At 41.4% G+C, this 20,837-nt stretch overlaps 1 protein-coding gene across 4 annotated transcripts in view; it reads right to left on the reverse strand.

Moving 5' to 3' along the window:
- Positions 1 to 350: 350 nt before the first annotated feature.
- Positions 351 to 20,837, reverse strand: part of NRG1 (neuregulin 1) — a 97,262-nt gene continuing 76,775 nt past the window's right edge. The window contains exons 5-10 of one of the 4 annotated variants that reach the window (XM_054284716.1): positions 15,918 to 15,941; positions 11,362 to 11,461; positions 7,609 to 7,735; positions 6,957 to 7,087; positions 6,264 to 6,467; positions 351 to 2,306 (exon numbers count right to left, since the gene is read on the reverse strand). In XM_054284716.1, the coding sequence (XP_054140691.1) occupies positions 1,655 to 2,306; positions 6,264 to 6,467; positions 6,957 to 7,087; positions 7,609 to 7,735; positions 11,362 to 11,461; positions 15,918 to 15,941 (1,238 nt within the window). In that variant the 3' untranslated portion in view covers positions 351 to 1,654. Of the gene's footprint in view, positions 2,307 to 6,263; positions 6,468 to 6,956; positions 7,088 to 7,608; positions 7,736 to 11,361; positions 11,465 to 15,917; positions 15,942 to 20,837 lie in introns of all 4 variants that reach the window. The other 3 variants (XM_054284707.1, XM_054284698.1, XM_054284725.1) reach the window with 3 other exon arrangements.

Genomic DNA, 20,837 nt, shown 5'->3' on the forward strand with positions numbered 1-20,837 from the left:
TTGTTTTCCACATCAATCCTGAGTCAATGCTGTGCCAACTGAACACACAACAAAAAATCAAAAGTATAGAAGAGGCAGAGTGACCCTGACTAAACTGATAGGAATTCACTGAAAAAGAGTCCATTTGCTTCTGTCTGGATGGATGCATCTACTCCAGCACTGACAGCATCCTTGTTCATTACTAGTCAATGACTTCAAGACTGTCACTGGCTATATAAACACTGATATTAAATAGTCGCACATGGGTTACTAGGGCTGGAACTCACATGGTGTGCTTGCCTTCATAAATGGGCTCTGCATCAGCCTTGCCTCTCTCAACCCAACTAATGGAGTCAGTAAAGGTGACTCCATGCATCTGCTTTGTCCTTCCTACGTGCCTATACTTTTTAACCATTCAGCAAATCATGTTCTTCTTCCCTGAAAGGCCTTTCTTTGTCCAAGAGTAAGCCTTACTCCAACAGCAACTCTAACAAGGTATTGCTAGAAGCTTGTCAGGGTTCTTTCTGAGGAAGGAAAAACGGGGAAGAAAATTGAGTGGAAACAAAAGAATAAGTAATGTATTAGAAATCAACATTAAGAAATAGAGGTGAAAACTGATTGCACTTTTATTAGTGGCATTTGTTTTCCAGCTAGATCTCTTCCTTGCTTGATTACAGATATCTATTATATTTGCCCCATTAACATAAACTAATATAAATGTTTTCTCTTTTTTTTTTTTTTTCTTTTTTCTTCTTTTTTTTTTTTTTCTTTTTTGTTTGAATAGAGTATTGGGTTCAAAGCCTCAGCTAACTTAAACCCATTTCCTAAGGGATAACTAGAACAATTAATATCTGGAAAATAATGAAATGGCAGCTCCTAGTGATTACAAGCTAACCTCTGATTAATAATATATTTGGTTTAAAATCACAGTATTACTTTCTTTCTATAAGTAACATTACTTAATGCAGGTTGGCTTTTTTTTTGTTTGTATGTTTTTTGTTATCCTGCTGTAATTAATAGTAGCATGCTGTTGGATCTACTATTATCCCAGTGCTCAAAGAAGCAAACCTTTTGGCTGGCAGAGAGCAGACAAAACTCATCTCATATACGGAAAGCAAATAAAAGTTCTCATATAAGAAACTTTTTTTTTTTTACTTTTTTTTAATATTTTTTTTAATATTTTTTTTTCCTTTCTGACTCTGTGTGTGTGTGTATATGTGTGTTTTTCTGGTGGAGTAGGGTGAGAGTGCCATTACAGGGCTTTCTGATTTCGAGACTCTACAGCAAGCGACCAGAGGGACTTCTGCAATTCTTGCAAATCATACATCCAGTCATTATAATGCAGTGCACAAAAAAGCTAGGACAACTGAGGGCTAAAAGGTTTTGCAAAATACTATGGGACAGCCATCATTGTAACTGTACAAAACTTGCTCTCAACTTAACATAACATAAAGGCACCATTGATATCTTTCCCCATTTTTGAAATACTGTAAAAAATTGCTACATATGGCACATAACACATTTGTACATACGTATATTTAATTTATAAAAGTTTTCTTCCCCTCCTGTTTTCTATCAGCGGAATTGCTAAAATAAAATAAATTGTTTAATTTAAAGGTGGAATACTTCATTATATAAAATAAAGTTTTACATGTGAATCTATGTGTTTTATGTTTTATACAGCAATAGGGTCTTGGTTAGCTATCACACTGGACAACCTTGCTTGTAACTCTTCAGGTGTGGAGAAGCGATTTGCCGGGTTAGTCCTGGTTTCAGCCAGCCGGAAGGCAGTGGCTGGCTCCAGACCGGCTGCCCCGGGGTTCGGTATGCTCAGGAATGGTGTATCCTCACCTATTCTTTCATCTTCCGTTTCGGTCTCAGAGCTGCTGCTCTCAGAGCTCGTGTCAGAGTCCACTTCCACCCTGCTGGAAATGTGGCCGTTGGGCTTTGTTCTTTTGACCCTCCGGCTGTTGGTGAGTTTCTTTGGAGGCTCCTGTGCTGGTTCGTACTCCTGCGTGGTCTCGTACTCCTCGTCCTCCACGATCCGCAGAGGACTTGGTGGCAGGCTGCTGCTCTCATGGGTGGCATTGTGGTGAAAGGAGTTGAATTGCTGAAGGTGGTGCTCATACTTCTCATGCAGCTGCAGCGGAGTCACCAGGAGCAGAGGTCGCTCTTCTTCTATGAAGGGACTCACCGCCACGGAAGGGATGGAGACGGTCAGGCTGGAAGCCGGGGGTGACATCGTGGAGGGGCGGGACTTGGGAGAAGTTGGAGTGTGAAAATCAACGGGTGACATGCGAGCTGGTGTGGTCATAGCTGAGACATACCTGAAGAAAAGAGATGGGGACAGGTTGTGAGCACAGGAGCAGTGGTGACCTGTAAAAACAGCAGCTCACGTGCACTGGGAGAGAAATGGCAAGGATTCCCTTAAGATCCCCAGCATCCTCACACAGGGCTACTAAGGAACCTTTCCTGTTCCTATTAATCCTATAAACTGCTGACTTCTGGGATTCTGGGCAAAGACATATGAAAGCAGGAGGAGCACAGCAAAACTCCCAGAGCCCAGCCATGGGATGCTGTAAATTTTTTACCAGAATAACTTTTTGGAATGAATCCAAGAATGGGATTCAGAGACAGACAGGCTGCCAGAAACAAAACGTATTTGCAAGTATTTTCTCAAAAGGAAAACAGCTGCTGCACTTCTGGAAAGATTTGACCAGAATCTGGGGTACATGCAAACAGACAGGGGGAAAGAAAGGAAGGGAACTGAAGGACAGTCCTCTTGGGGCTTCACCCTCTTCTGGCAACCAAACTGTCTCAGGCTAGGGAGGAAAGTAATGTTTGAATAAAATATAGAGCCAGATTCTGCTAATTTTAATCACCAAGGGTAGTCAGAGATGCATTTGTGCTGCTCCACTCCTGGGTGCTAGTTACCCTGGCTAGTAGATCTATCTGCAAAGAAGCACAGAGTATCATTTGTCCTCATATGGGAACAAATGCTGGAAGACAGGATTGTCTGGCCTAGTGCCCATGTCTTCTCTGCACAACTTCTCCCTGTTCTTGCGGCAAGCATAGTGGTCACAAGCGATTTCTGAAAATGAAGCTCAGGTGCCATTGCAGGGTTTGTCCCAAAGAAAGAGAACAAAAAATGTGAAGCTCTCAACTAGTTTTAATCAGTAGACATGCTATGAGGTCATGTGGATTCATGCCAGGGGAGGATCTGCCTAAAACCACTCAATCAAAAGCACAGTGCCCAGCATGACACTTTGCATGGTTGGGCTTTGCTTTTATTCTTATCCTAAATTCACCAGCCTGAATTTCGTCTGTGTCTAAAGTTAAAATTGTTCTGAGCACCATCACAGGCCCATTGAGAAAAGCTGTATGTCTACAATTGATGTAGTTTAGTTTTCCATTAGTGGTTTATTTATCTGAGCCTGAAATTACCAAAATAAACCTGAATCCATCTTTCTTATCCAATCTATGACTCAGTTGCACATATTACACTTGACAAAAATGGAGTTACAAGAAAAGGGAGAAAATGGGACGGATTCTGGACAGATGTGCAGCAGCATAAATTGATTTCACTAGAGGCGCATTGGTTGCACATTGATTTACATGAACTGAGGAGCAAGAGAAAGGAAAAAACCAAACCTGGAGTTGTGCAAAGGAATTAATCAAGTTGGTTATACAAAGGGCAACGAATAGGTCTGTGTATTGGATGAATTAAGTAATTTTTCTGCTTCCATGAGTGAGCCTTTCATTCCTTTCACATTTTTAATAGGCATTGTCTGAAAAACTGAAGCCTTTTTACTTTCCCAGTTGGTACACTGTTGGATATATGTGACACACTGGATTTTAGCTAAACTGTTCTGTTAACCCACTGAGTTGGTTAAATGTGTTCAATGTACTGTGCAGGCTTCCAACAGTGTCAAGTTACTCACACTGGAGTGTTGTGCATTCACACATTTCTGGTCTGTTCCCCCACACCCTAACAGAGCAGTGCTAACTAGCTGCTGTCTGCAATCTGAGGCTCAGGAGCTGAACTTGTGCAGCTCTAGCCCATCCTGAAAGGAAGGTTAAAAGGTGATTGATTTATCCAGCCTCATGGCCAACTATGCTGGCTCAGTGAAAGGGGATCAGAGCGTACCCATGGCCATCCAGCACACATTAACTTGTTAAATGCTGCCAGCTTCATCATATAGTCCAGCCTTTTGTGCAGAGACGGTGTTTTTTGATCTTCTCTCCTGTAAGACAGCTAAGGACATCCAAGACAAAACTGCTTGTGCCCTCTGCTTGCGTACACAGGTGGCAGGGCATGGGATCCAGCAAGTATATGGGTAATGTGAAACACCCCTTGTAATGTCAGTTCAATTTAATTTGAAAATTGAGGGAGTAGAGCCTTGTTCTACCAATTCTCAGTACAGCAACATGTGATGGCTTCAGGAAGTAATTTGTCAGCGCCTACATTCCTTCATGTTTCTGAGTAATTTTTAGTTCCAAATAACTCTCACTTTCTCCCTTATATACACAAGCCATCTCAGGAACAATTGGTGATGTATTTCTTGCTTGCTAAAAAGAGATGAGGCCTGCAATTAATGCCCAGGGAACTATCATCTCCCACGTTCCAAATTTGTGATTGCTTCAGGCAAAGGCAAGGATGTCAATGCCTGAGGAATTATCACAGAAATGTTGCTGTTATTGACCTATATAGTACAACCTTCAAGAGACAAAATAATTGATGAAATGCCTTCTTTCTTCTTAGAAAAACAAAAAGGAATATGGTCTCTCCTCTCCCCCAACTCCACCCCCCCAGTTAAATCTAAACAGTTTGTATTAGAATGATGCTTTGGGTGCCCCATGCAATGCAGGCAGACAGCAGGAATGGTCTTCACTTTCTACATGCAGATGCCCAAATATACTAAGCTGTACTACTCACCATTGGCAGGCGTGTGGCCGTGCATCCTGCTCGGTTCCCAGGCAGGAGACAACATGGTATTTACTGTTACAGGTCCTGATCCAGCAAAGCACTTAAGCACATGTTGAGCTCTACCCATGTGAGTAATCTTGCTGATTTCAGTGGGCCTACTTGCACAATTAAAAGATAATCTTGTCAAAGTGCTCTGCTGGATTGGAGCCATGGCTGTTTATGTCATGTGAGCCACGTATCTTCAAATTAAATTCCATAGTAAATAAAACAAAATTTTTAATGAGGGGGTAGCTTATTATCCTTGGTGATACTACACACAGGGTCCTTCCTCAGTGGCCCCTCTTCCTGCTGCTTAGCAGTTGTTTGTGTGGCAGAGGGAGCACCACAGAAATGGTGTTTGCTGTATGTGCACATTCATTTTTATGAAAACCACAATTTGTCTCCTACACAACTCAGTCTCCTTGAGGATTGCCTGGCTGCATTTCTGGCATCATGGACACTCCACAAGGCCAAATCCCTTGTGATTTCGAAGTCCTCAGAGAACTGGTCCATAACCTTTTGTTTTCCTTTTATTCTGCCTATGATCCCAGGGATAAAAGCTCTTTTTAAATGTCTTGTTTCTTGTCAATCTTTCTGTTGCAATTCTGGGGCCATCTTGAACTAAAATGCTAGCCTAAACCTGAGCAGGATTTTTTCAGTTAAAGTTTTTTTGTGACTGATTTACTTCTAGGTAGACCACAGCAGCTGAGGAACCAATCTTTTAAGAGAAAAAGAATTGGTTGGAAAAACATGGTTGGAAAACTCCTGGCCAGGTTTATTTATAACTATTTCCGATTTAATAATGACCTGAGCCCTTCTGGCTTGCACTTTCTGTTTCTTCCTTTATTTAATAAAGGGTTAAGAGGAGTTCAGGAGCTGGAACAGTCCAGAAAGTGAGTGGTGGCATAAATTCTGTACTGCTTAGGAGTCCTTAGTGCCCTCCTCCTGTGGATCAAAACATTACTTTCTCACTGCAAAATCTGTCAGTCTTCTCACTTGCATCTTCTAAGAAATTGGTAAGTAGGCAAAGTTCTGTTTATAGTTTCCAATGGAAGTTTCTGACTAATTACTCCAATGGAGCTTTTCCAAGTGTGAACTGCTAGCTAATAGGACTAAATTCAGCAGAGGCAAGAAGGGAAGAAATGCTTTTGGTAGACTTTAAAACTGCTACTCAGCTCTCCACCTTTATGAATAAGGAGATGCATGCCCTACATGAACAGCTGCACTGCCGCATTTTCTCCTGTGCTCCCAAGCTTTGAAACCACCTGAGAAAACACCAGGTCTTGCGAGCTGAAAGCAATGAGGTGGTTCGTCATACCTTTCACTGTGAGGAGAGTCTCGGTAGGAATCGGGGGTCTCCCTGGCATGCCGGAGGAAGCAGTTCCCTTCCCGTGGCCCGCCAATGCCATTGAGACGGCCCCGGGGCCCTGCTGGGCTGGCGTGCCTGCTGTTCTCCATGGAGGAGCTGACGAGCACCGAGTGGCTTTCAGAGAGGATGCTTTCAGTGTGGCCATTGCTCCAGCTGGAGAGCAGCAACCAGGGAAAGAGAAAGGGGGAGTGTGAGAGTGGGCTTTGGCGGTAACTGTGTATGAGCAGAAGTTTAGACAGGGAAAGGAGGGGCTCTGTTGCCACATAGGATATACCCTTTGGGTGGGTAACTGGAGCTGCAGAATTTAGAGAATCCACAGGAATCAAGGTGATTTTGCATGTATGGATCAAAGGAGAGGGAAGGAGGGCTTTCCAGTCATCAGAACTGTCACTGATTTAGCAATTTGCATATACTAAAATTCAGTGTGACAGTATTGGAATGACATTCAGAAAATAAAGGTCTTTTTCAATTCCTGGGAAGATAATTAGTTAGGTGATATGACATCAAATATTGTTAGCCTTAAAATGAAAACACTATGAAGGGAGCATAGATCTTCCCTGCTTTGTTGTTTCACACATTTTTTGGTTTTACGACAGCAACAGATCAGACATTACAGCTGCTATTTGCCGTCCCTTCTAGTACCTGTGGCTAGATGTCTGGGTGACTGTCACAGAGTGATGTGTAGTTGAGGTGTAGTGGCTTGTAGAAAACGAGGTCTCTGTTTCTCGCTCGATGACATGCTCACTGGAGATTACATTTTTCGAAACGTACTGCTGAAAAAATCCAGACAAACCTCAGGTTTACAAACTGTAATTCACAGCACATTTGTAGACATAATTCCCAATCCCTCCTTCCCAGATTTCAACCTTTTACATGTGCCAAAGCACAAATTTTGTCATTTAAATACATGCAGAAACCATACTGACACACTTGAGGACATTCATGTACACCTCTGTGTACACAGCCCATCTAGACTCAAAATAGGAGGAGACAAATGATGAAAGTAGCAAAGGTCTGCATCACAAACAAGCTATAAAAATGTAGTTAACAAGAGAACGAGTCCCAGTAGACAGATGTGTGGAAAAGCAACCTCCCATTACCATCAGATACACCAAAAATACTACTCTCTGATGGAGAAGACGGCAGCAGTTTGTGATAGCAATTTTTTCTGTGTGGAGAAAGCCGAGAGAAATCAGTCACCAGCCTGCAGCAGCAGGTAGATGTTTAAGAGCTGTGGGGTGAGCTTTCCTGTGGCACTGGCAGCCTAGGCTGAAACAGGTACAGTGAAACCTACATTGACGAGCTGGACGTTATCGGGTGGTGGGTTGGGGTGGTGCGGCCCATTGGCCATGTTCACCACGTTGTTCCTTTCCGAGCGCAGGCTCTGACGAAGGCGATCATGCAGCTTTTTCCTCTGCTTCCTGTGCATGAAACACAGAAACAATTTTAATAGACAAAAGGAGAGCAGCTGCACCTCTCAGCATATTGATGTTGGTGATAATAATGTAACATCACTTTTTTTGCCAGAATTTTCTCCACTGCTGCTAGAGCTCAAAGTAACTCTGAAAACCACAGGCCTAATTGCAGCTGGAGCTGTGGGGACTTGCACAGAGGGAAAGATATTTGGGATCCCTTCCAGGAGTCAGCAGGGCAAGGGGGGACAGGAATAAGTGAGAGGAAAAGGGAAGCCATTTCAAAGCAGTGCTCTGTCTTAGGAGGAGAACTTTTCTGCACTCAGAAGGGAGGCGGGAGATATTTTAACCCAGACACTTTGACACCCTCACAAGGGCCAAGGCAGAGCTTCTGACAGCCCATCAAGTTACACCTCTCTGTTCACCACAGAGAGCTGAGGTGTCTGTGCCTCAGGGCTTGCTTGCAGACACTGGAACATGGTCTTTGTGATGTGGCAGTCACACATTTTTTGGAGGGATTCATCACCTACCTCAACAGTGTACTTCAAAGACATAAATATGTTATAGAAGAGTGCAGACTAAGCCTCAGAAATCCAAAGTGAGAGTAAATGTCATAGGCCTGAGCCTACAGACCTCCTGGCAGCTCTGGAAGGTTTTGTTTCAGCAACATCAGATTTGCTCTGAAGCCTAATGATTACCAGGTGGATGCCATGGGTGCTAATGCATTTAGTAGAACTATCCATGTACTAATGACATGATCTCTGACTGACTTTGATGCTTCTACTGTCTCCTGTCCTTAGCTGCTGTTTCCCCACTTGCAAGTCCTATAAGGAGTGCCTGAGGCAGCTGGGGATGTTCAGCCTGAAGAAAAGGAGGCTCCTTCCTGAAGAAAAGGAGGGGTTACCTTCTCACTCTCTACAACTGCCTGAAAGGAGGCTGTACCCAGGTGAGGGTGGCCTCTTCTCCCAGGCCAGTAGCAACAAGAAAAGAGGAAATGGCTTCCTGGGCCAGGAGAAGTTCAGGTTGGACATCAGGAGGAATTTCTTCATGTAAAGGGTTATTAAGCATTGGAATGGACTGCTCAGTGGGGTGGTGGAGTCACCCACCCTGGGGTGTTCAAGAAATGACTGGTCACTTGGTGCCATGGTCCAGCTGATAAGGTGGCAGTCATTCAAAGACTGGACACAATCTCACAGGTTTTTTTTCCAACCTAAATGTTCCTGTGATTCTGTAATCCTTCCAGCTCTCCTCAGAAGAACTTTTCAGAATCATTACAAGCTGTCAGTAGCAAAACTTACAGCATAGTAAAACCTGGCTATGCAGAACACACTAATTAAAACACCAAAATAAATAACTAGAGAAAGGGCTATTCAATTTCAGATTTAATTTATGAATATTACCCAGTTTTCTCTCATTACACTGGAGAACTTCCACCACACTCTCACAGAATCCAGGGCAGTGAAGGGAGGATGCAGACTTCAACACACTGTGGAATGCATATGACTTTGGCTGTAGCAAAAGCTAAAATACTATGCTGTATGCAGATAGTGATGGCAGGGTAGGACTGCGTAAGAGATAACTATTTTCAATCCTGTTTTGAACTCAAAGGGGACTATTTCAAGCTTTACAGAAAAGGAGGAGTAAGGAAGTGCAATAAATATGTTGAAGCTTGATAGTAATGAAGCCTAAAGACAATGAAAACATGATTTGACATACAGCATTTCACATATTTTCTCTGTGTGTATGTGTCTGGATAGTGGAAAATGCTTAATTTATATCACATCACATGAATGGCATATGCAGATACATCTGTCTTGGAAATGCTCCTGTCTCAGAAGGATACACTCTGTGGTTCATGTGGACTTTATGCTTTGAGGATAACCAGGCATCATCTTAGGACATGTAAGGAGTTAACGTGATAGAGATATTTGAGCAGTGCCAGGAGATATCTGAGCTACCCAAACACCTCCTGGGCTGAGAAGCAGCACTCAAGCAAGGTTTTAACTTGATTTAAAGCTCCCCTTCATGAGGCTCTGGAGACTGAGAACAATCTGAATTCCTGAACACGGTAGAGAAAGCGAGTTCTAGAAGGAGTCTGAGTTTGACATCCACAGGACTGAAATCCTGGCACATGTAATCTGGGAATCTGTCCCTAGAAATCTGCATTATTATACCTTTGGTGACCAGTGTATTTGAATTTGCATGCTTTTATCTGTGCTGGTGGTCCTGTAGTAAAAGGACACTAACTAAAAAAAGAAATTACTCTACAAAACTGAGATGAGAGAATAACGGGTAAGCTAGTGTGTACTTAAGAAGCTTTTATATTCAATGTAAATGATGTGCAAATAAAGTACCTCTGAATTAAGACTCAGTATCTGAAGCTAATGCCTTGGCAATTAAGTAGCATTATTTCTTGCAGGGAGACCAACAAAATTTAAGCTATTAAGATTATTACACTGGCTGTTCTAACACCATTCCAAGATTTATCCTGGTTTCTGAGTTTTCCCCTATTTTGGGAAAAGATCATATGCAAATCACCTCACAGATACCAGTCTGGCATCACTGCTGCATTTGGAGGGCCATGTCCTGGCATGGGACACTCATCAACTGTTTTTGAAAACAGTTAACTTTTTGTTCACAGTGATTGCTGATGTCTGGGACAAAAAAAGCATCCAGAACCCTGATGGATTCTGTGGGCTCTTTATACAGAAAATCTTACTTCAGGATCTCAACTAAATGTTTGTTGAAATACATGGGGATGTGATTTCTAAAAAGCAGTAATTGATCTGATTTTTTATTACTGTTTCAGCTGCTCCCCACTGACCACTGGCACAAGGTTATGGGTAGGAGCAGCTGTGTGTATGTGTCTGGACTCTTGCTGAGCGGAACAAATCATCTCCCTCCTCCCCCACTTTTAACACATCCATTACTGGTGGGGCTTAAAACAAAAACGAACTGCCAATCAGGCCTTGAAACAGTAAATCAGGTTTATACAAACGTGGAATATTTATGATAAGGTCTTTCTGTGTTTTGGTGGGGAGATTTATAAAGGCAGCCAGTTTTGGCAGCAGAAATTCTGCTGATGCTCTGTGTAATTTAGAGTCCAGAGCATCTCATGCATGTTTGAGAGTCACCCCCTGTAATTCAGAGACTCACAGAACACATTTAAATGCCTACTTTTGCACTGAGAGCACTTTTGTGTTCAATTTTTTGGCCTTTGGTGTATAGTAACTTTTACCATCATTAATTGTGTCTCAAGTACAAACAAATTAGGCTTATACATAAAATTCACTGCTGGAAAGCAACGTGATTCCAGGGTTGGAGTTTGTTCCTTTTCAACAGGGGAAACCAGCTGAAATGGGTGATAGAAAAGAAAGCAAGCAAAAAAAGACAAAAAATTTCAAGTTACATTTGAAGACTGAGAATCTTTCAGATACTTCTCTTAATTTTGCTGTGCTGATGGACATGAAGACTCACATTCACCTGGCTTGGACCAGAGTACCCTGGTCACATGTTTGTCTCTTAAGCTCACCTCTAGAGAAACCCAGATACAACCTTATGCCCAGAGAAGCTACAGTCAACTGGGAAGGCCCTGACCAACAACCACAGATACAAAATAGAAGAGAAAAGTTTACTTGGTTTTGCAGTAGGCCACCACACACATGATGCCAACTACTAGAAGAGCAATGCAAATGCCAGTTATGGTCAGCACCCGTTTCTGGTAGAGTTCCTCAGCTTCTAGAAAGGGACAAAAACAGAGAAAGTCACAACATGGAGGATGGCTAGGCAAGGAGCACACAGTCAACAGCTGTCATGCTACAAACCACCGCACAGATTCACACAGCCACACCAAGACACAGCCACCACACTTCAGGCAGACTCATTATTGACTGCAAGAACAGGACTACACCACAAACTATTAACACAATACTGGGGATGAGAACAATTACAGAATTACAGTCAAAAGTCACTTTTTTTTTCTACAGCCAACAAGAATATTATCTAAGAAACAACTTCTTAGTTGACAAACACAGCATTTGCTGGAAATAAAAATGAAGTGTGGTAAGGTAATAACAAAAATTTGCAAATGCTTTGAAAGTTTTGCAAAGACAGCTGGAATGAAAGCCATTTTTACAGGTCTTATGAGAAATTTATTTTCTTATTATCTTTTTTGGATTGTTTTCACATGCAATATCCGTCTGGTCCCATATCAATTTATATCTCAGCTGTCTTTACAGGAGAAATTTTAAAATACTCTTGTACATTTGAGACATGAGCTTGGCTTGTAATTATATCACCAATGGAAATGAAGACAGGTTTTGAGCTCTGGTCATAAAATTCAGACTCTTTCTCCAGTGCTCCTCCTAAAACACAATATCCACAACCAGTAGTGCCTTGTATGAGAGAAATGCAGAGTTTCAACTTGTTTGTGACCAACAAAGGAACTCTCTATCTAGGGTGGCAGCTTGCTCAGCAATGACAATTTGTTACCAATCTCATTCATCGGGGATATTTCACTTTTATAAAGGTGTTAGTAGTACTGCTAATGTTTGGGCTGGAGCTACTGATGCTTTCCAGCCTTGCTCATGCTTGGTAGAGAGCAGTGCTGAGTGCTCTGCTGGGGAAATGTTACGTAAGGAGTTCTGAAACACAGGCGCGTTCTGCGTTGACACTTTACAGATGAGGATTTGTGTTCCTGCTGTTAGGACAAAAATGGATGTCTAGCTTTACTCAAGTCTTGGTTTTGATTAAGCAGAGAGAACAATAGTGATCTGCCATATTAACCACAGTCAGAATACCAGCAGGTGATTAAAAATAAATGAATGAATTAGAACTGCACAGCTTTGCACTACCTTTGGGATAAATGTCAGCGTTATTCCTGCTGGAAGGGACTTACATCTGTCTGGTACAGAGGAGCACAGTGATCTCTCACATGTGCCATGTATCTCTCACATGTCCAAATGAAGTGCTGTCATAAATGACACATCAGTTCAGGGGAAAATACTCCTCACTGAACAGGGAGTAGACTTTCCTTCTTTGTGTTTTCTGAGCTTGTCTAGTTTTATTTTAAAGTTGCTGGGGGTAAGTGGCAAATACTCCATGCAACAAACCAAAAAGCAAAAATAAATCTTAATTTCTCTGATACAATGCACCACAGCATGGAACAAGTTTGTCTTACAAGCCAAACCCACTGTAAATCAAACACCAGCAAACAGGTCATGAGCACTGTCAGACAAAACTAATAGCACTAATTATTAACAAAGATGGGGGAAGAGGAAAGAAGAAGTGAGTGTGGTAAAACTAGGATGCTGCAAAAATTTATTAAAGAAAAATAAATATCACTCCAAGAACAGAAAGTCAAAGAAGAGAAGGAAGAAATGGCTAAAACTCCAACCACACCAAACTATGATAAAGAAAAAGAGGAAGGTGAAATAAAAGGAAAGACAGGAAAAAAGGATACACAAGTAAACTACAGGCCTGGCACAGCATGCTTGGAAATGGAAAAAAAAACAGAGAGAAGAAATGCTTGGGGACAAAAAAAAAAAGGTTGAAGCAGAGTGTGAAGGGATTTCTCATACAGCATAACTCCTCACCTAGGCTAGTTAGTGGCACTGGATCCCCTTCCCTTTTTTGCCCCTTCTGAAAGCGCTTATTAGTTAGCCATGGAAATGGTGTATTACAAGGATGTCACAGGAAACAGGAGAATTGTGCTAAGCAATTTAGGGGCTAATTTGAAATGCTTTGAATTATTATTATTATTTTATTGTCATGCTGTCAGCTGTTAGCTTATGAAAGCAAAATGAATAATGATGTATCAACCTCTTTTTTGGTTTTTTTGAGCACAAGGGAGAGGAAGTAGAAGATTAACAGTGGACACTCTGCTCAGTTTTTGTACTGAAGGAAAAATTGCACTGACTCTGGGGGGTTTGGTGCAGGCTGAGGCAGTTGCAAATGAGCTGGGCAACTGGCTGGTGATGGTCTGACTGAGTTTGCCAGTGGGCTGAGGCTGGTTTCATATGTGTGGGACTTTCTGGGTGCTCACTCACTGCATGGGATGGTGGACGACGAGAGGGAGCAGGGCTGTGGGTGCAGCTCTGAGCAATGATCCCAGCACCAGCAATACTGCTGGGACTATAGGTCTTGATGGGCATGGGAAACTAAATCCCTGATCTCTTTTCATAGCCTTAGTTCCCTCCTGTGCCCTTTGAAACAAGGCCCGAAGGAAAAAGCAGCTTGGCATGGTGTGCATGAATGGTGGTGCTGCCATGCCCTCCCTCAAACTCCAGGAGCAAGGTCTGCCTAGGAAAGCACTTGGGCATGTCATGCCCAGCAAACCAGCAAGCTCTCATGTAAACAGGGCTGTGCTCCTGGCTGGCAGGGGACAGCCAGGGCCAAATGAGGGGTGCCCAGGTGTTTTGCGGGGCCAGTGAGGGTGACAGGATGCTGGCAGCTGGGATGTGACTGGGATCCTGGTCAAGGCTTTGCAGATGGCATGGTGCCTCAAAGACAAGCCTTGGACTCTGTTTAAGGGCAAGAAGAGTTTTGTGAAGAACTCCTGTGGGGCACTTGGGTTACACTACATCTTGCCCCAAAACTGCCTTCTGTCTCTGACCAGCGTTAAAGTTTATTGAGTCAGTTAATGGCACCCAGCTAAATTACACATGCTGATTAAACTACCTTGAAAAAAATTTATAGCAGCCTTGCAGGAAAATCTGTAAAGAATTTTATGTGCAGTGAGAATTTAGGAAAGATTTTACCCTGTTAAGTATTAAAAATAATTTCAATAATTTTTTTACCCTACAGAATGCTAGGAAAATCAAATCATAATAATACTTAAGTCAAGGTATTACATAAACAGCCTTTCAAATATTCATATTATGCAGTTAATTTCACATGACTCTAATTTATACATAACTGATGATATGTGAAGTCTTGAAGTTGCTCTGTTTTAAAGTTTTTCTTCTTACATATCTCTGGGGATTTTTAAAAGAATTTAATTCCAAGAGGTTTTTCTGCTAATGTAATTTCAAATATAAAGCATAATTTGCATGTCAGTCTTTTAAAGGACTTTAATTTAACTCCTCATATGCTAATGTAGCTGTACGTCTTCCACTATAATCTAATACATGCGAGTGGGAATTACCACTAACTTAGGATAATAATAATAACAACAAGAAGCTGGGTTGGGAGTGATTTTTAAAATTTGGCCTTGTGATGGGTTTTCCACAGTTCACAGCTAAAGCTAATGACATTTTGTGGGGGCATTTTTAATAAGAACATGAATGAAAACTGCCTCACCATCTGTTTTTTTATATTTTTATTTACCAAAAATTATGGTGGATTCCAAAGTAAAAGTGACCTGAATTTCAAGTTAGCCTATTCAAGTAATGCATTATTTGTACCTCTGAATACAAATAGCTAGTCAGATAAGTACAGTCTATTCATGAATAAGACTTAAAAGATCTATTTCTATTATATTTAAAGCTGAAGTGTGAAAACAGTATCCATTGCCAATGTTCTTGTTGAGTTTAGTTTTAGAAATATTCAATTTATTTGCTGACTTGAGGATCTGGAGTCTAGCTGTAAACTTCTACTTAAATTCCTAAATAACTTTCAGTCCACTTTGAAGCTACAGAACTGGAAAGGAATGTATATATGCATATAATTTACAGATATGTATAGACAGTTGGTTTACTCATGATGTGTAACCACCAAGACGTGGGTTTAGACATGAAACTTGACTTGAAAATCAGAGCTCAACACTGCAAATTTGCATAATTTTAAGTGGCCAAAACAGTTTCTACCTTTTAATATGCTAGTTAGACATTTTGCTTAACATTTACAGTATTTCCAAAACCTGGCAACCCAAGAAAAACTCACCAAAAGCAGAGGTCAAAACTAGTCAAAACTATACAGCAGAAAAAGGAATGTACACAATGTTATGATCACTCCAGTAATTCCTAGAAACTCCTTAAGTCTATTAATATCCTATCAATATTTTGATGACCATTTTAGTGAACAGATCTCCACTAACACTTCGACAAGGGTTGTTGTTATAGCTGTATGATCCCTTTTAAAGCATAAAGAAATTGGTTAGGAATTGAAAAGGGGAAGTGGTGAAAAAAAATTAAAAGGGGTTTATCTCTCAGGGTCTAGAATCTGCAGGCTAAAAGGAATGATTGTTCCATACCCATAAATTCAATCCCAAGATGCTCTGCCAATGCAGAAAGTTGTCAAAAAAAGAAAGAAAAAGGAAAAAGTTTCAGAAAAGAGCAATACACTGTACTTAAAAATAAATTACATATGAGAATTACAGCTATTCTGTGTCTGCACATGAAACAGGACAAAGGGCACATGGTTATGTGGACAGTGCTCAAGTGCACCTTTCTTAGCTATGTGACCAGACCTTCTGCAAGGCTTATACACAAAAATATGTATATATGGAGCATCTGAGCAGCCACAGTCCAGGGAACACAACAGGAACCATTAACCCTTAAAGATCTTACTGAGATGAACAGGGCTAAGCATGCCATGTACAATGGCTGATTGTTTTGGGAACATGACAGAAAAGGGATGCTCTATGAAGGGCAGCATACCCCTGTAAATGGGTTGTGCAATGCTCTCCCTTCTGACCCTGCTTCTGTGCCCGCAATGTGTACCCTTGCTCTTGAAGGCTGTGACCCAGAGGCGGCTGGCACTGATTACTCAGGAGTGGGAGTCTTCTGCTTTGCAAATGGACTGCAGCAGGCCTCCAGCTTCTGGAAAATGAGGAGCCAACCCCCTTTCCCTGTCTTTGGACTGTGCCTTGTTGGCAGAACAACTTGTTGACCAGCTGTGTGGACCCTGGGGTGCAGGGGTCCTGATCCCTTACACAAATCACTGCCTAAATCAGCACACACAGGCCCCAGCACCTGTGGGTCAAGAGGAACACAGGTTTCCCCTCAGCAGGTACCTTAGGAGACCCTCCCCATGGGGCCAACACCACAGCCATGGTAGCTCTTGCCTTTTTTTGTTCTTGTATGCTGTGAAATTTACATCCAATGATAATTTTCACAGCAAATGGATTTTTTAATGTAGTTTGCACACATGGGGAATGTCAATTCTTTGTTGTCCATCAGTAACATTTTAAGGGTTAAGTACGTTGGAATCCATCCAGGTCTCTTCCTAAAGGGCCAGTATCACATGCCTACCTGACCTCTGCTAATGATATACATTAGTTGTAGAGAAGGCTTGATTAAATCTTCAGTAAAATGAATGACATGCCCATGCACATATATTGCTGTAATTATGCTTGCTTATAGCTAAGACACCTAGTTTGAAGGTAATTTAATTTTAGGGGAGTCATTCATATCATGCAGTTTCTATTTCATATAATTCAATAGGGAGTTGGTATTTAAAATCAGAATATATTCTGTCTGGAAGGCCTAATAAGAAAACATGCTGAAGAAACATGCATTGCTTATTCAAACCTAGATGTTATGTAGCTCTGGCTTATCTATGGTATTCCCAGTTACATACCTTAGATCTGATAAGCAGAACATCCCAACAATTCTCATTTTATAAACAGGTGATTATTTTTGATATTTTCCTACTTAGCCTGAAATTTTTGCACGCTTTTTACATGCAATGTGGCTTCTATTGAATATTTGTCTCTGGGTGCTCTAAGAATAAGTACAATTAATTATTTTTAACAACTCTGTTTTCATTCTGGTTGTGATTGGGTGGGGGATATGACAGACTTGTAGGAAAAATGCTTAGGAAGCAATTTCTTTTTCACCAAAGTAATTAAAAACTACAACTTGTTGGATATATGGTATATGTAGCCTGCTGAGATGCAGGGTCTACAGAACAAGAGGATGATGCTGGGAAACGCGGAACAGAATCCTTGAGCACTGCATGCCCTGTTTATGAGCGGTGTGCCACAGCTGCTGTTGAGGGGGCTGCTGGATTCAGCCAAGGGACACGGTGCTGCCCAGGGATGGGTGAGCACTATCTCAGGTGTTTGTAGAGAACTTGCACCTGGCAAAGACAGGACCCATCTGGATCAACTGCAACAGCAGAGAGGTCCAGGAAGACCGATTCCAACTCTAAAGCACCAAAGTGTCATGTTTCTTTCTGTGGGTAATGAAAAATGCTAAAAATATCAGTTTTTCTTCATGCAATTTCAATTAAAAACAAACTCAAATCTCCTAAACTACCAAAGAGCAGACCCCCTGTCTGTCAACAATTTCTATTTAAGAGACTGGGATACAGTCTTTTTGTGACATTTAGATTCCCCTTGGATCCAAAATCTGGTTCGTTTCAATAGTACTCAGGTTGCAAAATTGGTTTTGAACTTAATACATTAAGTTCAAAACCAATTTTGCAACCTGAGTACTATTGAAATGAAGTCCTGTGGCTCCCGTAAAAGTGACCATTGGTTCAAATCTCAGGAGTGTGGAAAATTTGTCCTTTCATAATTGAAGTATCGTATCATAGCAATTTTAGCATTTAGTGAATATTAACTGAGCAGTTTATAGTGAAAACCTGTCTTTTAAAATTCTGAGCAAAAGATGGACAATGGAATTTTTCAAACCTGCTCGGTCATTTAGGAGTCTTAGTCTCAGCACACAGAGTGTACAACATAGGGTGCTGTAAGGCTTTAAAAAATGAAAATTTCAGGTGAGATTGTCTATTACCCTCATGCAGATGTGACTCCTTCTGCATGAGGGTAATAGAGAAATATGTAGAAAATGAGAAATACTAAAGTAGTAGAATAGCTAAAGGCAGACTTTTGAAGACCTGTATTTTATATGAAAAGGTTGAAAAATCAGGCCATCACACAGTAACTGCAGTTTTGATCATCCTTCTAGAACATCAGAGCTTTTCTCTTGCCCCCTTTAATGCCTCAGCCAGCTTCACTGTGACAATATGAGACAAGGACCATCATAATCTAAAAAGAAAATTCCTTCCACCCCTCTTGCTCTTCCTTGTCCCTCTTGCTCATCAGGGATGGCAGAGCTGAAATGGACACTGTTTAAACTGGTGCCTCATGCTGAAGGATGGCATGGACCATGTTCAGGTGACGCCCAAGAAGGGCCATAGCCTGCCCCCGGCCAGTTCTAAATTCACAATTCATATATAATTGTTAACTAGTGAAGTAAGCAAGTGCTTAGTCCCTTTGAGTGAGGTCCTTGGTCCATCTGGGGCATTTGAGAGGACAAAGGGTTCACTTGTGATTAAACTCTAGGGACATTCCCTCAGCCTTCTATTAATTCATGGTTTTATCACTGTTTCTTATCCCAGGGACCATTCTGCATAGTGCTGCTGTAAGAGTTCTCTTGCCTAACTACATAAAAATTACCCAAAACTTTCAATGTTAAGTCATTACTTTTGCTCTCCTCCATTTGCCTTGATTCCTTGACTTCAAGGGGGAAAATGTGTGAATATTCATACAGAAAATGCATGGAATTGATGTATTTTTGCAACAATTTGTGGACTGCCTTCTGCTGTCTTATGGACCAGTGGTGGATTATGAGTCTCAAAGTCAAAGCAGTCACAGAAAAAGCCCAGGGCTGCACACCTGGTAGCAGCTGTGACTGCTATGCTCAAGGAAAGGACACTCACTACAAGGTCTGCCAGCCAGGCTTGTGAGATGCGTCAAGTTAGCCTTGCACTTTGTTGGGACAGGACATTTCCAGAATGCCCAGTGGAGCCTTGCTCTCATCTGGTAAAAGGTCCTCAGCCCAGTAGCTTCAGGGCTCTCAAATACCAACGCCAGGGGAGATTTCTGAAGAAAAATTTTCTTTAATAGCCAAATTACAGCAGTAACACCTCATCGGTAGGCACACTTGGCTAGGAACTCCACTGACTCTTTCTTTCCAAATGAAGAAAGACCCTTCTAAAAGCAAGTGAAATTAGACAGCTGTATGGTTCACACATACACTTTTGTTTCCTACTACCACTTACACTGTTTAGCACCTCAGATTGCTCCGTACTTTGCAAAAGCTGCATCCACAGAACTAAGTTAATCATCCACAAAATTGGGTGCAAAATATGAGCTTGGCTTTAAGTCCCAGATTTAACATTTGCCTTTAGAGAACTGTCTAAGTCCTCTGTTAAATAACATGGTCTGGTCTGCCTTGGGTATGATAATAAAAAGTAATATAAATGCTTCTTCATTGATTTTTTTTTTTTTGGTTAAGTATAAATGTGCCCTCAGTGGACCCTTTCCAAAAGTGCCATTTCAAGATCTTAAGCAGTATAAGAAATCAGATATTGCAGTGCAGATGCAGGGCAGGCAGAAGTGCCAGACTCCCATAGACATTGGCTGGGGCTCTCAGAGTGGTCTAAGGTAGGTAGAGGTGTGCTCTCTGCCTCTGGAGAGGAAGTGCTGACCAACTTAAGTACTAATAACTATGTGTAATTCTTGCAGCAAGGCAAGAGCATCTGTGCCTTTTCCATGGCGTCAACTTCAGAAAATCTCAACCTGGCGTTTTTAAACATCCCAACCAGGGTTAGGAAACTGAAAAAGAAAGGAAGGAAAACCTGCCTAAACTTTTTTTTTCCCTAGGTTGGAAAATGAATTTATAATCAACATACAATTCTTCTTTAGTTTTCAGATAAAATTCAGCAGCAAACAATGGATCTTATATTTTTTACACCACCTCCTTTTAAATTATTATTCTAAGATCAGAAAATCTGAACTGCACTTTCCACCACAATCCACAGAAAAGGCCACTGAAATCTAACATTTCATAAACAAATACCGTAACAGCATTAAAATTTTTAGTGCCATCATTACCAGAGGCATTTAAATATAACTCACACTAATAAAGCTTCTAAAGCAGGGCATAAAATGCACACTTGAATGCTGGAAGGTCCGGTCCCCAGTCAGCACTCTTGGGATTTATGTGGGTAGCTTCTTTGATGGAAAGTATGAATTATGTATGGATGTTTTTCATCCATCAGTATAAGAGAAAACCTGTGCACCTCTTCAGGCTCCAAAATGTCCAGCACATACTTACAGCTTTTTGTCCTACATACCAATGGAAATTAAACTAAGCTAGCCTATAGTCTTTCTGTGCTGGCAAGTAATCCATCAAAAAAACCAGTTTCTATAATACTGCTT

This window comes from Melozone crissalis, unplaced genomic scaffold (genome assembly GCF_028551555.1).
Source record: "Melozone crissalis strain CALT ecotype California unplaced genomic scaffold, PUWL_Pcris_2 ptg000005l_1, whole genome shotgun sequence".
NCBI classification, from domain to species: Eukaryota; Metazoa; Chordata; class Aves; order Passeriformes; family Passerellidae; genus Melozone; species Melozone crissalis.